Source organism: Clupea harengus, chromosome 13 (assembly GCF_900700415.2).
Source record: "Clupea harengus chromosome 13, Ch_v2.0.2, whole genome shotgun sequence".
NCBI lineage: Eukaryota > Metazoa > Chordata > Actinopteri > Clupeiformes > Clupeidae > Clupea > Clupea harengus.
In genome coordinates this window covers 19600134-19617653 of record NC_045164.1, presented here as the reverse complement: position 1 = coordinate 19617653, position 17520 = coordinate 19600134, and the positions used below count along the sequence as shown (strand labels likewise).

The 17520-nt window shown below is 43.3% G+C and overlaps 3 protein-coding genes across 5 annotated transcripts in view; 2 read left to right on the top strand and 1 right to left on the bottom strand.

Annotated features, from left to right (window-relative positions):
• The window catches only part of LOC116223095, a 234927-nt gene that overhangs the window by 140388 nt on the left and 77019 nt on the right, over nucleotides 1–17520 (top strand). The gene's annotated exons all lie outside the window — the stretch shown is intronic.
• On the top strand, nucleotides 447–5432 carry paox (polyamine oxidase). The gene is made up of 7 exons (XM_012841498.3): nucleotides 447–815; nucleotides 1811–2303; nucleotides 2408–2607; nucleotides 3239–3494; nucleotides 3694–3806; nucleotides 4258–4412; nucleotides 4572–5432. Exons 1-7 carry the CDS (start codon nucleotides 656–658, stop codon nucleotides 4734–4736), a joined length of 1542 nt encoding a protein of 513 aa, XP_012696952.2. The 5' UTR covers nucleotides 447–655; the 3' UTR covers nucleotides 4737–5432.
• On the bottom strand, nucleotides 7244–17279 carry LOC105912518 (cerebellin-4-like). 2 transcript variants are annotated; one of them, XM_031579232.2, is made up of 3 exons: nucleotides 16966–17279; nucleotides 16179–16310; nucleotides 7244–7978 (listed from the first exon to the last, which is right to left on the bottom strand). In XM_031579232.2, exons 1-3 carry the CDS (start codon nucleotides 17240–17242, stop codon nucleotides 7698–7700), a joined length of 690 nt encoding a protein of 229 aa, XP_031435092.1. In that variant the 5' UTR covers nucleotides 17243–17279; the 3' UTR covers nucleotides 7244–7697. The 2 variants fall into 2 exon arrangements, with proteins under 2 accessions (XP_031435092.1, XP_031435091.1); XM_031579231.2 differs by lacking the exon at nucleotides 7244–7978 and adding an exon at nucleotides 15431–16082 and having other exon boundaries at nucleotides 16966–17274.

The window sequence follows — 17520 nt, the reverse complement described above, 5'->3', positions numbered from 1 at the left end:
TTTAGCAGTAAGACTCAATTGACTAATTTGGTAGGCATAGGGAGAGAGTTTAGAAAAGAGAAACAGTTAGGGCAGAGGGATGTTTGCCCCTTTAAAGAAACACTATGCAACAATTTGCCACTTCTTTAGGTATGTTTTTATGAGCAACTGCTTTTCATATCATCTTCAAATTAATTTCGATGTAATATGGTGATGTGAAAGACAGATGAACACACCTGTCGTTCCCTAGGCGATGTTTTATGTGGTTCAGGTCGAAACACCAGGAAAATGTAAGAAAATCCTTCACAGCACAACATTGCCAACGATATCGTCAAAAGACGCTAGTTAACATGTTAGCAGGCTTTTATCGGTGCTAACTAGGCTATTGGTATTGTTTGGAAGGTTTATACGTGTTTTTTAAGGAGCTAACTTATGCGAAAACTCCATCATGCCTCTTTAAGAAATTAACATCACGTGGTATCACACCGGAACTACTGTGTCAACCTAACGTGTGTAAACCTCACTTTGTTGTTGGTCCATAAAACAATTCAGGTTTAAATACAAGATAGGTTCAAAGTGCATATATGTGGCTAACGTTTCGTGTTACATAACTGAAATGAACGGAACTATTGTGCGGTCATCCGTCTGCGCCGACAACCAAAGGGTTTGACTTGTCATGGCTCCTCTTCGAAGTCTCGACGCTAAAATTGTAATAGTTGGCTGCGGTATCTCCGGGATCGGCGCGGCGCTGAAACTCGTCAAGTTTGGCTTTCGGAATGTCCGTATTATCGAGGCAACGGGTAGGAGCGGTGGAAGAATACAAACGGGTAGACTTGGTGAGTTTTGGCGAGAGTTGGTGTCCTATCAAAACGGTAACGTTAACTAGACCGAGGTTGGAGCGGAAGCCTTGGTTGGTGGGGGATACAATAACAAGTCCGGATGATGTTAATCATTCGCATATCTACATAAACTAGTGGTTCTTGTCAGTCCTGTACAGCATTGTAACTTTGTAGAACTACTTTGACATGATGTGCACATCGTGTGTGCACGATTCCAATGTTTTTAGAAGGTAGAGCAGCGATTTAGCCGACGTACTAACAGCTGTCTGACACAGTAGCTCTGTCAGTGAAATAGCGTCTTGGCATTCACCAACCACGTGACCGGGCTTGGTGTCATGTGAGTTACTTAAGGGCAGCGAACTTCAAACTTTGTATGAAAGAGCTGTACCCGACCTTTTATGGGTATTTTATAGTTAAGTGTCGTTTATCGTGTGCATACGACTTTTTTAATTGGTAAACTGCTTGGTATATCGCACATCATTCAACCATCGGAAGTGGTAGCCTAAATGGGGTTTCTCCCCCATCACGCAGGACCGAAAGGACAGAAATCTCTCCAGCTTCCTGTATCCTTACTACTCAAAGCTGGAGGGATGCTTAGCAACCTGTGAAAGGAGTCGTGACACCAAGCCATAAAGTAATGGAAACACTGTTGCTCGTGACACCAAGCGATAAAATAATGGAAACGCTGTTGCTCATGACACCAAGGGATAAAGTAATGGAAACACTGTTGCTCATGACACCAAGGGATAAAGTAATGGAAACACTGTTTCTGGTATTGGGCCCCATAGCTATCAGTGAGGACACCGCTGCCCTGTCCTTAGAGATTTTTCTTCATGATCAGTTATTCAGGCAAATATCAGCTTTAGGATCTGTGTATGTAAGACAGAATTGTAGCATAATCATTGGTTGGCTTTTTTAAATGGTGTGCTAAATATAAGTGTAGCTGTGACGATGGCGTGTGTGTGTGTGTGAATCTTCCTCTCTGTGTGCAGGCAGTAACGTCGTGGAGATCGGCGCCAACTGGATCCACGGACCGTCTCAGGAGAACCCCGTGTTCCGGCTGGCCTGCCACTACAACCTGCTGGACCCAGAGTCCATGACGGAGGAGAACCAGGCGCTGGACGTAGGGGGCCACCCTCCGTTCGTGCCCAGCTTCCTGCGTAGCTCTGGGGGCACGGTGCCGGCGGAGCTGCTGGCGCCGGCTGTGGAGCTCTTCTCCCGGGTCCTGGAGCGCAGCCAGGACTTCAGCGCCGGGGGGGGTGAGCCCGTGGCCAGCGTCGGGGGGTTCGTGAGGGCCGAGCTGCCGCGGCTGGCTGAGGCGGAGTGGGGTGCAGAGGCGGGGTTGCGAGAGCTGCGGATCGCGCTGGTCTCCACCCTGCTGAAGGTGGAGTGCTGTGTGAGTGGCACGCACAGCATGGACGAGGTGGGGCTGGGCGCGTTTGGGCTCTACCGCACGCTGCCCGGCCTAGACTGCACCTTTCCCAGGTGAGAACATACACACACACACACACACACTGTGTGTGTTGTCAGAGGCTTTGACAGGCTGATTGATTATCTTATGTGTGAGCTTTCTATGTGTGTTTCGTCAGAGGCTTTGATGGGCTGATCGACTGTCTCATGCGTGAGCTCCCGGAGGGTGTGGTCTCCTACAACACACCGGTTCGCTGCATCCACTGGTCTGACGGCCGCGAAGCAGGCAACACACATACATACACGCACCCTGTGCGGGTGGAATGTATCAATGGAGACATGTTCCCCGCTGACCACGTTATTGTCACCCTCCCGCTGGGTATGTATGCTTACACATTCACACACACTCACACACACACACTCACACACAGACACACACTCAGGGAATGCCTTGAATGGGAGTGGGAAAAACAACAACAAGACATTTTAAAGATTTAATGAAGCATCACTTTACTCTCTTCCTTCACACCTGCATAAGGTTCACCCCATCCAGAGGATGATTATTACTATTATCATTATTACTATTATTATTATTATTATCATTATTACTATGCTACTTAAAGAAGAACCATTCCCCTCGCCAGAGTACTGCTCTATCCAGAGGATCATCATCATCATCATCATCATCATCATAATGACAACAACAACAACCATACTAGTATTATGACCATGTCCAGGTTACTTGTTCTACACTGCTGAGTACCACGCTACCATAGTGATAATAATAATAATAATAAAAACAACAACACTAATATTATGACCATGTCCAGGTTACTTGTTCTACACTGCTGAGTACCACGCTACCATAGTGATAATAATAATAATAAAAACAACAACACTAATATTATGACCATGTCCAGGTTACTTGTTCTACACTGCTGAGTACCACGCTACCATAGTGATAATAATAATAATAAAAACAACAACACTAATATTATGACCATGTCCAGGGTACATGAAGAAGCACCATTCCACCCTGCTGAGCCCTGCTCCACCCCTCCATAAGCTGCACTCCATCCAGAGGATGGGCTTCGGCACCAACAACAAGATCTTCCTGGAGTTCCAGCAGCCGTTCTGGGAGCCGCAGACCGAGGCCATCTACCTGCTCTGGGAGGACGAGGCACATCTGGTGGACACGGTGCCCAACATACACACACACTGGGTCCGCAAGCTGTTCGGCTTCACTGTGCTCAAACCCACAGAGAGGTACGCACACGCACACACACACACACGTTGTGTCCAGTGTACACACACACTGAGCCAGGAAGCTGTTCGGCCTTACCATCCTCAGACCTATAGAGAGGCACACACTGTGTGTGTGTGTGTTATCTACAGGTATGGCCATGTTCTCTGTGTGTACCCCAGGTGTGATACACAGGTGTGTGTGTGTGTGTGTTATCTACAGGTATGGCCATGTTCTATGCGGCTGGATTGCTGGTCATGAGTCTGAATATATGGAGTCGCTCTCTGAGACAGAAGTTCTGAACACTGTCACACAAGTCCTGCGCAGGTTTACAGGTAAGGCGCACACACACACGCACGCACACACACACACACACACACACACACGCACACACACACACACTTGCTGCATCTTGGTAATAAATCTGTGAAGTTACCAAACTTGTATGTAAATACAGTATATCAGAGTAATGAAGTGGCCCATTACTCTACTTGGCCTCCAGGTGGCCAAATTTACCAAAAGGTACAGTGCTGGAATCAGCGTTAATATCCGGCAACAACGGGACAGATCATTTGCCCACACAAAGCAAGAAAAGTCTATTTTGGGGAGGTTGTGCTGCCCCTGCATGTACGCCATATTTCACAATGTGCTTTTTTCATCTGTCACCATGGCAACAGAACAATCAGGTTAGGCTGAACATTAGTTATACTGGTACTGTCAGCATGTGTTTGTGAGTGTGGTAATGTCTATGTGTAATGTGTGTGTGTGTGTGTGTGTGTGTGTTAGGCATCCCGACGTTGAGTCCATGTAGGATGCTACGGTCTCAGTGGTTCAGTGACCGCTTCACCTGCGGATCCTACTCTTACCCGGCCACTGGATGCTCCGCCCGAGACATACAACACCTGGCAGAGCCACTGCCTCCAGAACACACACAGTCCAGGGTAAGAACACACACGCACGCACGCACACACGCACGCACACACACTTAAATCTATAAAGGTCATTCATTTGTGTGTGTGTGCGTGTGTGCGTGTGTGCGTGTGTGCGTGTGCGTGTGTGCGTGTGTGCGTGTGTGCGTGTGTGTGTGTGTGTGTGTGTAGCCCCTGCAGGTGTTGTTTGCTGGTGAGGCCACTCACGGCTCTTTCTTCTCCACTGTCCATGGAGCCCTGCTGACGGGCTGGAGAGAAGCAGAGCGACTCATCACACACTACTCACACTCCTCCTCCTCTTCATCCTCCTCTCCTCCTCTGTCCTCTAAGCTCTAATCCCTCCCTTTCTTTCTCTCTCTCTCTCTCTCTCTCTCTCTCTCTCTCTCTCTCTCTCTCCCCCAGTCATGTCACTAACTCTCTTCACTTCTCCACGCCCTTCCTTTCCTCCTCATCTCCCCGTCTCATCCACCATCTCTCTCTTCCTCCCTCCGTCTCTCCTCTCCGTCGCTGCGCTTCTTCTCTCCAGACAGTAGGGGGCAGACTCCTTTCTACTCCTCTGCTGAGCGCCTCCCTGTTCTTGAGCTCCAATCAGAATTAATCTACAGCCCTTACTAGTGATGCATGCATGCAGCGCGCGCACACACACACACACACGCACACACACACGCACACACACACACACGTGCACTGGGGCACCAGCTTACTCAGCTACAGTTTTACATATCAGTTTGCCAAAGTCTGTAGTTTGTTAAGATTCTGTCAGCATGCCACGTAGTAGGCTGGTAGATATACCATTTTACCATTATTGATATACATATGATATTCTAAAGCACCATTCAAAATAATCTGCACTTAAATCAGTGTCTTTATTCACTGCTTTTTACAATGGCATAATGATTGCTATAAATGTGTTGTAAATATATACATGTTTGATTCTTGTAAGACATTAAAACATGGCAAAATGATTGCTATAAATATATACATGTTTTATTTTTGTAAGACATTATTAAATTGCATAACGATTGTTATAAATGTGTCATTGTTTGATTTTTGTAAGACATTAATAAACGACAATAAATTAACAGCTGTTCTTGGACGAAGGTTTACTTGCTTAAAAGTAAATAAAAAAGAGTAGTTTATTAACAAAGGCCAAAGGACATTTGCTAACTGTAAATGGCCAAAATAATTGATAAAATAAATACGAGTTGCCTATGTTGCCAATGCAAATGGTGAAAATAATTGGTACATTTACCTGTTTGGGAAGATCTGTTTAAAGATGAGGGAATAGTATACATTGCCAGTGTTGGGTTAGATCTGTTTAAAGATGAGGGAATTGTATGCGTTGCTAGTGTTTGGGAATTGATCTGTTTAAAGATGATGGAATTGTATGCGATGCCAGTGTTGGGTTAGTTCTGTTTAAAGATGAGGGAACTGTAAGTGTTGCCAGTGTTGGGGTTAGATCTGTTTAAAGATGAGGGAGGTTCCAGTGTGTACTTGTTCGCTTCTTTCCAGTGACACAGAAAACAAAACCTTACACACTGGGAATAGAGCAAGATGAACACCCAATCCTAGATCAGAAAAATTAAGTGAATTAGCTTCCTGTGTCAGTACTGTAGGGTTTTAAGGTTTTATTCACCGGTGTCAGTACTGTAGGGTTTTATTCACCTGTGTCAGTACTGCAGGGTTTTACTCACCTGTGTCAGTACTGTAAGTTTTAATCACCCGTGTCAGTACTACAGGGTTTTACTCACCTGGGTCAGTACTGTAAGTTTTAATCACCCGTGTCAGTACTGTAGGGTTTTATTCACCTGTGTCAGTACTGTAGGGTTTTAAGGTTTTATTCACCTGTGTCAGTACTGTAGGGCTTTAAGGTTTTATTCACCTGTGTCAGTACTGTAGGGTTTTAAGGTTTTATTCACCGGTGTCAGTACTGTAGGGTTTTATTTACCTGTGTCAGTACTGCATGGTTTACTCACCTGTGTCAGTACTGTAGGGTTTTACTCACCTGTGTCAGTACTGTAAGTTTTAATCACCTGTGTCAGTACTGTAGGGTTTTATTCACCTGTGTCCGTACTGTAAGTTTTAATCACCTGTGTCAGTACTGTAGGGTTTTATTCACCTGTGTCAGTACTGTAGGGCTTTACGGTTTTATTCACCTGTGTCAGTACTGTAGGGTTTTATTTACCTGTGTCAGTACTGCAGGGTTTTAAGGTTTTATTCACCTGTGTCAGTACTGTAGGGTTTTAAGGTTTTATTCACCTGTGTCAGTAGAGAATCGGAGACCTTCATAAGTAGCCAGTCCCAGGCTGTAGATAAGACCAAGTGGACCAGATGTAAATGATGCCATCTTCTTATTGGAGTGGGTGACTCAGTAATGATAGATGATAGCGTGTGTGTACGTGTGGATGTTGTGTGTGTGTGTCCCATGGGTGTGTGCATGTGAGCGTGTGTGTCTGTGTGGCATTGGTGTGTGTGTTTATGTGTGCATGGCTGCGTTACTGTGTTTGTGTGTGCTTGCCTGCGTTACTGTGTTTGTGTGTGTGTGAGAGGTGAGTGAGTGAGTGTGTGTGTGGATATGGACCAACTTTTCATGACATAGGTATGACTGCGAATACTGTAAAGTTTAGAGTTATGTCTTTCGCCAAACACATACACATACTGAAATACATAGCAGTGTGTGTGTGTCACTGTGCATTCTTGTGGGTTATATGTCACTTTATACCCCCCCCCCCCCCCCCCCCGGGCATCTTTAAAAGTATTACTGTGATTACTGTAAAGTTCAGAATGTTGTCTTTCTCCAAACACACACACATGCAGAAATACATAGCAGATACAAGACTTCATTTTAGATGTGAAAATTAGCTTTTAGTAATTTACTAGCAATTAGAAATGTTACTTATAGTTAATCTGTACGAACAGTTGTTTAATGTTTGAAACTTTCATTTTCATTTTTATACAGACAGGTAGCCTACAGCATGTGATGCAATACATGATGAGTTATGACATATGCTTCATGTGAAATGTATACATTCCTCTACACTGTTCTGTTAAGGACTATTACTCAGCTGATAAAAATCAAACAGACAGACAACTTCATGCAATCAACTCACCATATAGTGTAGTTTGACAGAATGTCATCTGAAATACACACAATGAAAACTAAGCACCCAATATAGCTAGCTAGCAGGCGTGCATAATCTAATTTCTGTTTGTGTTTGTGTATGTTTGTGTTTTATCCCTTTTGGTAATACAGGTATCACACTTCCTAATTAGTCAGCTGACTGACTGCAGTGTCTGTTAGACGTGGAACAGCAGGTGACCTCTGAAGGTGCTGTGATGGTTTGCGTTATCATATATCCTATGATTGGCAGGCAGGAAAACACTCACCACATCTCCCACCTCCAACAACACACTGGCACCATTAGATGCGTTTATGGTGCCACTGTCAAGACTGGTGAACGCCATCACGAGGTTCTGCCCATTCCTGCCGAGATGTGCTCCCATGTGGGTTGAGCGGCTATGCCCATAGACATAAAAACTGAAGTCATACACTCCCTTCACCGGAGCTGTGAAGAACCCTGAATGAGAGAAGAACAGCAGGTCACACACACACACACTACTGATGAAAAGCGTTACACATCTGGCAGGCGCCGAAAAAAAAAAAAAAGGCTGCCCACTGCTCCTGGCTGCCTTGAGGAAGGACAAGGACTCCAGGATGGGTTAAAGGCAGAAGGCAAATTTCACCGGCGACCTCATCAGCATGTGTGTGTGTCCTGTGTCGCCGCCAAAACGCATGTGTGTGGTGTTGTGTGTCGTGCTGTGTGACAATAAAACACGACTTTGACTTTGAAATGACATGGACATTCACCCGTGTTGGAGTTGTACGCATTGCCAATGTTGGTAATAATGTGTTTGTAGACCAGGGTTGTTCCAGCACTGAAGGGTCCTGTGTATCTGTTTGCGTCTGTTTCCAGGGAGACTGAAAGACACTTTACTCTCTGGGGACAAAAAAGGTGAAGTTCTTCATGGGCTATGAACAGTAGCACATTTAAAACACAGATGCACAGGTTCATCTACAGGGTCCCAGTTTGGTCTCAAAGTGTATGAAACCAGTTAAATTCCTTGTACATGCAGAGTGTAGAAAATAGCAAAGATAAAAGCTGATTTTGCCGAGATCAGGTAAGGTCAGGGTTTCAAAGTTCTCTCTCATCCCCCAATATCAAAAGCAAGTCTGCTAAAAGTATCAGGTAAAGTAATAGTTTACATAACCATTGATGCAATGTGAGTGTAACACACCAATTGTCAATGTATACTCCACACTTTTACATGAACTGACATGCACCCAAAGCCTCATTCTCATAGTTAGTCTGTTAGGCTTACTAGAGTAGTTTAAGTTACAGAAGTGCAGAATGAAATGATGTGTAGGAAGATAAGATGTTTTAGTAAGCCTAGTAACAGACTAATTATTAGTGTCAATGTAAATTTGTAACAGCACATTGACACACAGTTATTTTCAATCACACACATACAGTATATAATGTCTAATAGACTAATAATGTCCGTTCTGCTCCTCTACGGTCTGAGGGAGGTGTATGGGGAGGATAGAACATCTTATTTACCTTCATTCCTTTTCTGCAGATTCATTATTTCCTCCTCACTGGCTCTAATTCTGGTCTCTTAGTGTATCTGAGCTCCACTCTCTGCTCCGCTATCAGAGCGCTCATCTCTCTCAGCACAGTGTGGATGTCAGGCTGGCTGGTTTGTTGGGTGGAGGCTGTGGCAGCAGTTTCAGTTCTCTGTGCTGCACCCATAACCTCATTCTCTCTGGTCTCTGCTTCATCAGAGTGGCTCTGGTGAGTGATGTCATTTTCACTGATGGTCTCTCCTCTGAGCTGCGTCTCAGCCAAACAGCAGCACCAGTAGAGCTCCAGAAGTCTTCATGCTGAAACTAGACGATCCTTCTGTCAGGGTTTCAAAAGAGGACCCAAGCGCAGATCGATTAAAGCAGGATTTATTCCACAAAAAACACAGAGGATCAAAAAGGCAAACACAAAAACAGGGCACACGACCACTGTAGGCTTCCACGCCGAAAAACACAAAAAGCTTCCGTAAGCTTACAGTTCAAAAAGTATTCTTATAAGGCGACGCAGGCAGGCAAAGTTACTTTCCAAAAAAAACAGACAACTCACAGAACAGGGTAGCACAACAGTTGCGACAATCCGACATGGAACATGAGGCAAGACAGGCTTAAATAGGCAGGGTAATCATTGGGCACAGGTGAGGAGCAGAACAGGTGGAAACAGAACAAAGACAGGACAAGGGGCGGAGCACATGGTAGCACATGGCTACCACAACACAGGCACATGGCTACCACAACAAAATGACATGTCAAAACAGAAACAGAAGAGTCCAAATACTGACACCTTCTCTCTTCTTATTTGATGCTTGTTCTTTCAGTCAAATATATACTCTGTGACCTGGCTACATATTACCAAGCCATGTCCTAAGGTCATGTTTCATCACATAAACAGAATCATAAATGTTGTGCACGTGAGTTGTAGTAAATGTGCCGTCTTGTTTTCTAAAAAGCAGCTCAAAGTCCAGGTTGTGTGTTATTGGTGTTGTGTGTTATTGCTGTGTTATTGATGTTATGTCAGCATAAATCATATCTCACTGCCAGAACAGAGGAAGAGGATGAGCTGCAGTTCATGGTGCTCATTGATATGCCGCTAGTCTAGTTAAGACTTAACTGTTAAGTAGTGTGTGTAGCCAGTCTCCAGTATTCACCTACAGTAGCTAATGTGTGTGTAACCAGTCCCCAATCCTCCTCCTTACAGTAGGTAATAATACACTCATGAAGTAATACAATTAATTAATTTTATTGCATTCATGTTGCCTTGTTGTTTGGTGAAATGAGTATCCTGAGGTCATGTTCCTGTCCCAGTATCGGGGCCAAGGGCAGAAGTGTTGATACTGATCTCTGAACCTCTTGACAGATAGGCTATCTCTGTACAGCTGAGCGGCTTCATTGATGTTCAGAGTTTCCTCCTCTGCGGTGGTAAACATGATCATCAAGGCCAAACCCGTCCCAGGTGCCCAGGTGTGTGACTCTGGGTGCTTTGAGCTCCTGCTGTTTCCCCTGAATATATGTGGACAGCCTGTTACGGTCAGTGGCTGTACTGGTTTACTTCTGTATACTAACAAATGCTCATGCCTCACCTTCGTAATGAGTGTGTGCGTGTGTGTGTGTGTATGTGTGTGTGTGTGAGTATGTGTGTGTGTGTGTTTGCATGTGTGTGTAGCTCAGATCAGCTTACGAGTTTTAGGGCCCCTAGGCAGGAGTACATACATTACAACTACAACAACTTTGGGGGAAATTCCTAGCACCCTGAGACTGACTGATCTCTGATGAATTAACTTACAACACAAATATTTCACTCTCATGGAAGTTCACAGAGTGCAAGAGAGCCTGTGTGTTTGTGTGTATTTGTGTCCCATTTTGTCATATTTCATAGAAGGGGTTAATTAATGCACAGATGCAGCCTTCTTTGCCATGAGAAGTTTTAGCATGACTATTCCAGTCTTTTACAGACACGCTGGTGAAATGCAATAGCTTTTATGAATGTGGAAATCCTTAAGCAACTCCCCGGAGCAGAAAACTAGAGCGTATCTGTGAGTTAAGCTCCAAAAGCAACCGGATTAGTGTTCCTCTACTTTGGCATCACTGAAGGAACACCAAGACCAATATTTTGATCAATATCAGTTCAGTCATATACTGTATCTATTAAGGGGAAGATTTGAAATTGGATGGTGAATTATATTAGAAACATAAAGTGTGATTTGTCTCTCTCTGCTGTTAGGAATCAGTAGCTCACATTCAACAAACCCAAAGCAGACAGGCAGCCATCTTGCTTATTCTAGCCATTTATCATCTAGCCATTCAGTCATGTAAAGGGGTGCAAGTATTCTGAGTATTCTGTGACAAAGCAAATAAACTGAGAGGTAAGCTGGGGGAAAACAGGACACATGGATATGGAGCTGGAGCTGGTCTGGGCTGCTGTCTGGATGCTTCATCCCCGTGTGTGTGAAGACAAAATGACTCTTTCATGAAGGTGTGTAAGTGGCAGGAATGCTAGAATATTACAGACTGACATTCCATACAAATGTTCTATTTTATGAGGACTATAGTATCTGACTGTTTTGTTAGGTAACTTACAATATTTACATGTTCCATATTCTCCATCTAGCTGAGATCAATGCTAAAAAGTGGATTTTTTTTGATGATTCAAACAACTTGTAGCCATTCATTTTAAAGGGATTTTCATATAATTATAATTATTCATAAAATGTATAATGACATTATAATCTCTCTATGTTGTGTCAAAGAACTTGTTCTTTCCTTATGTAAAATGATGTGTATGTACTTTGTGGTATGTATTGAACTCAAATAATAGGAGCAAACATCCTGCACCAATAAATGAATGTTCTGCACAGACACCACAGGGTTAAAATGGCATGGGCCTTTACTTGTGTTGGCACTGTGCACAATACCAATGCTGGAGAAAATCTGTTTGTAGACCAGAGGTTTTCCAGCCCTGAAGGGTCCTGAGTATTACAAAGTTTTAATTTGAACTTATTGAAATCTATAGAAACCCTGTCTGAACACAAAAGGAACATGCATTCTTTTACTGAGGCCTTTTTCCTGTGCATCACTTCATGTTAAGTGTTGGCTGATGTGAGTAGTGTGAGTGTCATTGTGCATTATTGTGGGTTATATGTCACTTCATGCAGAGGGACTGTACCACACCAATTGTCAATGTATACTAGACACGTTTACATAAACTGACATGCACCCAAAGCCTCAGCCTCATAGTTAGTCTGTTACTGGGCTTAATAGAGTAGTTAAAGTGACGGAAGTGTAGGATCAAATGGTATGTTGGAAGATAAGATGTTCTAGTTAGCCCAGTAACTACGTTTTATACAATTATAAAAATTAATTAACAGTGTCAATGTAAATTTGTAACAGGAAAATTGACTACCTACTTGTCTAACTGCATTCTCTGTCTGCATATTGTTAATGTCATCCTCATTGGCTCTCAGACTGGTCTCCATTACATGGGGCAGGTTAGGCCACAAGACCACTTTTTACTTTTTTTACAGGACGCCATATTGTGTGTCTATTTGAGTCATTCACACTGTCACATTTCTGTTTTATTCCAGTCTCATATTCCCTTAACTAGAGGTGAGTGAAAAATGGCAAATCTTGCCCCGCTCTCTCCCATATGATGTCCTTTGTGGAAGCGTGTTTAATGTCGTATGTGTGTGCTGTGCATCACAGAGTATTATTTGTGGATTAAAAAAGGGGTAACTACTTTATGCTGGCACAATGCAACTCCAGCCTTTTAACAGTAGGGGGCGCTCAAACACAACACCCCAAACACCCTCATCCCCAGAGACTTTTCTATGTTTCTCTAATCCAGGGGTCTTCAACCTTTTTCAGCCCAAGGACCCCTTGGCTGAGAGAGACGCTGAGCAGGGACCCCCACCCCCGCCGCCCCAAATTTGGGCCTGATATTCATATAATTTATTTGGAACTGTCAGTCACACACAAACACTCCCCTACACATGTTTGAACAGAATTACAAATCATCTGTGACACACAACTAATTTCAATTTATTCTGTTTATTTTTGACATTTGTTCTCCCTTACAGTTAGTCGTCACTCTATATTCAATTAGGGAGGGACAAAGAATTGAGTAGCTTGAGAAGCTTAAGTATGGATGAAATATCTCATACCTAGTGAGAGATCTGACGTTTGAGAATTCATGATTCATGTCTTTGGCAACGACATTCTCCCTATGAAGCATGCAGTGCGTCATACATGGCTCTTGCACCGTCTGTGCACATCGCGACACATTTTGGCCAGGGTATATCATGTTCATGGAAAAAATTGTCGATCACTTTGAAAATCTCTGAACTTTTTTTTACCTCCAGGCAGCTGCTTAAAGAATCAAAATTCCTCCTGCATCTCATTTTGGTCGACAAATCACAAAAAAGCTAAAAGCTGAGCTTCGTTTGACACATCGGTGGATTAAATTGTATTGCAAAATAATCTGCCTTCGGGAGTTTTGCGATTTATAGTGCCCTCACATCAGCTGCCAATTCAATTCAATAGGGCGGGCATTGGGATGCTTTTCAGTTTTTTTACGTACTCATCCTTCCCAAAATTGTTTTGCACATATCACTAGCTGTTGGCAATATTAAACGTTCCGCAATTATGTATGGCTGTTTGGTCTGAGCGACACGTAATGCAACTTGATAAGAAGCTTTTAAAGCTAGCTCGCACACTTTGGCTGATTGTCTCATCAAGGTCTGCTGGCCCTCAAAAGATTTTAAACGGGAAATATTAAATGTTTTTTTTCTTTCAAGTGAGCATGGGTTGTCTTTGAGTGTCGTTGCAGCTTTGATGGTTTCATAGTTTCGTTTGATAGCACGGAAGAGCAAACCACGCACACTGCTAATTCTTCACCATCGGTATCTTTGTAGGTGAAGGCAAACTTCAGATAATTCTCTGAATATTTACCTGTCTACTCCCGTTTGCGCTTTTGGCTGTTCATGTTGGCATCCTCTGAAGGTAGATCATCTTAACCGCCATCAGTGGTGTCTGACGAGGAGCTTTTGTTCCGAGAAATTACAAACGATCAATTATTTCAAATTGTATGGTTATGGCAGGTAACGTCTTTTGGCACCAGATAGCTAAATGTAGCTAAAAGTGCATATGTTGCCATTATGATCAAATGATCGCCTGAAGACTCATGGGTAGCCTGTGTATTATTTTTAAGTAATAGAAAGCAATTTTTACGTTCTGTTTATGTTTATGTAGTCTTTAGGACGTTGTACATTTTTGGAAGAGGGAAAAAATGCTTCAGATGAAATAATTTGGCGGACCCCCTGCAGTACCTCCGCGGACCCCCTGGGGGTCGCGGACCCCCGGTTGAAGACCTCTGCTCTAATCGATGTGGACCAACAGATTTGTTATTGCGATTGCTGTAAAGCTGAGCATGAGGATTTTCTCCAAACACACACACATACTGAAATACATTGCAGATACAACACTTTACTTAAGATGTGAAGATTAGCTTCTGCAGTTTTACTATTAGTTTAGAGTTAATCTGAACTGTGATGCCGCGTTTCATAAGAGCGTCTTCACCGCGTCCTAATGGCGCACGCAACATACTTTATTTTTTGTACTTTCATCAGCAACAGTGACATTTACATTCATTATTGTAAAACACCACGTCACAATCTGAAGTGGTTTAACTTGGCTGGCATATGTAGAAGTAAATGTGAAACCGCGTCAAACATTTCCCTCACGTTCATTCATTTGTCTTTGTCGGAAATCGTCGTTTTATTCCACAATTGCTGGTCTGACAAAGTTGTGTTTGTATGCAGCATTTGTAAAGAAAATTACTGTTAGTGTCCATAACGTGTTTGTTTAGCAAAAACTGTTGAAAGAGTTCTTGCCGCCATCGCATCTTACCAGTGCGCTCTAGTTCCAGGACGTCTATATCTTTTGGGCAAGTTCGCGAGGATCATAATTGCGCCCTCGCGAAATCAATTTACTAATCTGTTTTTACAATGAAGAATTTGATATGTGACTGTTTATTGACATTGTTGTGAAGCCCCGAATTATTAGCAATACAACTGGTACAATTTCAACTTTAGTTTATATTTCCTGCTGACATAAGATCTCCCTCCCCTGTGTTGTGGGCCTGTACTGGGATGTGCCAATTAGTGGTGGGTTCAACTACCTGATAAAGGGGTTAGGGTTGTAGTTGTTAGGAGGCCCTATCTTTTTTTGTTCAATTTATTCTATCAGTCTTTTTGTTTCTTTTTTTCCTTCTTCCTTTTTGCCTACTCTAAACCCCCAGGTGGTGGGTGAATAAATTGCAAGCCACTGAATATTTGTCTCTATGCAGCCTTTTCTTGCCTACCCTAGAGACCCTCGACACTTTACCCTTTTAGAGAACTGACAGTTGTTCAAAACATTTATTTATTTGTCATTACATGTACATGTCATGCAAAAAGGTGCAGCATGCGACCTAGTGTGTGAGTTATGAAATATGCCTCATGTTAAATGTATACCTTCCTCTCTGCTGTTCTGAGGACTAAATCACACCTGATTAATATTGAAAATATAACATCCTGCAGTCAAAAGCCTTATAATGGGGTTTGACACAGAAATTAAATGTGTCATGTGCTAGGCACAATGGAAAGTAAGCACTGAACACAGCTAGCAAGCAGGTGTGGAAAATGTGTGTGTGTGTGTTTGTGTTTTATCCCTTTTGGTAATACAGGTATCACACTTCCTAATTAGTCAGCTGACTGACTGCAGTGTCTGTTAGACGTGGAACAGCAGGTGACCTCTGAAGGTGCTGTGATGGTTTGTGTTATCTAATATCCTATGATTGGCAGGCAGGAAAACATCCACCACATCTCCCACCTCCAACAGCACACTGACACCGTTAGAGGAGTTTATGAAGCCACGGTCAAGTACGGTGTACGCCATCACAAGGTTTGTCCCCTTCCTGCGGAGATGTGCTCCCATGTGGTTTGAGTTGCCTTGCCCATAGATGTAAAAACTGAAGTCATACACTCCCTTCACCGGAGCTGTGAAGAACCCTGAGTGAGAGAAGAACAGCAGGTCACACACACACACACACACTACTGATGAAAAGCTTTACACATCTGATGTGGTAAAATGACATGGACATTTACCTGTGTTGGAGTTGTACGCATTGCCAATGTTGGTAATAATGTGTTTATAGACCAGGGTTGTTCCAGTATTGAAGGGTCCTGTGTATCTGTTTGTGTTTGGTTCCAGTGAGACTGAAAAAGACACTTTACTCTCTGGGGAGAATAAAGGTAAAGTTCTTCATGGGCTATGAACAGTAACACATTTAAAACACTGCTGCACAGATTAATTTACAGGGTCCCAGTTTGGTCTCAAAGTGTATGAAACCAGTTAAATTCCTTGTACGTGCAGAGTGTAGAAAATAGCAAAGATAAAAGCTGATTTTGCCGAGATCAGGTAAGGTCAGGGTTTCAGAGCTATCTCTCATCACCCAATATCAAAAGCAAGTCTGCTAAAAGTATCAGGTAAAGTAATAGTTTACATAACCATTGACACAATGTGAGTTTAACACACCAGTTGTCAATGTATACTAGAAACTTTTACATGAAATGACATGAACACACAGCCTCAATCTCATAGTTAGTCTGTTACTGGGCTTAATAGAGTAGTTTAAGTGCAGAATCAAATGACGTGTAGGAAGATAAGATGTTTCAGTATGCACAGTAACAGACTAATTATCAGTGTCTATGTAAATTTGTAACAGGAAAATTGACTACTTGTCTAACTGCATTCTCTGTCTGCATATTGTTCATTTGATCCTCACTGGCTCTCAGTCTGGCCTCCATTTGTGTCTTAGTGTATCTGGCCTACCTGTTCTGCTCCTCTACAGTCTGAGGGAGGTGTATGGGGAGGATAGAACATCTTATTTACCTTCATTCCTTTTCTGCAGATTCATTATTTCATCCTCACTGGCCCTCAGTCTGGTCTCCATGGCCTCCATTTGTGTCTTAGTGTATCTGAGCTCCACTCTCTGCTCCGCTATCAGAGCGCTCATCTCTCTCAGCGCAGTGTGGATGTCGGGCTTGCTTTTCTCTTGGGTGGTGGCTGCAACTGTAGCTTCATCCTGGAGATTTGTGCGTCCACTCTCTGCTGCAACCACAACCAGACCAGACCACAGCAACAGCAGCACAACTCCAGGAGTCTTCATGTTCAACACAGACAGCTTTCACTCTGCTCCAGCTATAGGCTGTTCTCCAGTGTCAGCTCTGCGCTCTGTGGGGATGGTGTGCTTTGTCAACCCCCCTATATCAGAGGAGCCAATGGAGAGGAAGGGACTCTTATCATTTTATCGTACTTTGAAAAACAGGATGTTACTGTTTATCCAGATTTCCACATGTTAGCTTGTTACGCCCCAACTTTAGTGGCCCTATGGGGCGAACAAACATTCCACCACTGACCCAAAACAACTTCTGAAAACACCTTTAA

Excerpts from the sequence above, each read along its gene's own strand:
- paox (XM_012841498.3), top strand. The coding sequence starts at position 656 with ATGGCTCCTCTTCGAAGTCTCGACGCTAAAATTGTAATAGTTGGCTGC. Across the intron at positions 816-1,810 it reads AATACAAACGGGTAGACTTG|GCAGTAACGTCGTGGAGATC; the intron begins GTGAGTTTTGGC and ends CTCTGTGTGCAG. Across the intron at positions 2,304-2,407 it reads CTAGACTGCACCTTTCCCAG|AGGCTTTGATGGGCTGATCG; the intron begins GTGAGAACATAC and ends GTGTTTCGTCAG.
- LOC105912518 (XM_031579232.2), bottom strand. The coding sequence starts at position 17,242 with ATGAAGACTCCTGGAGTTGTGCTGCTGTTGCTGTGGTCTGGTCTGGTT. Across the intron at positions 16,311-16,965 it reads TCTGCAGAAAAGGAATGAAG|AGAGTAAAGTGTCTTTTTCA; the intron begins GTAAATAAGATG and ends TATTCTCCCCAG. Across the intron at positions 7,979-16,178 it reads TGCGTACAACTCCAACACAG|GGTTCTTCACAGCTCCGGTG; the intron begins GTAAATGTCCAT and ends TCTCTCATTCAG.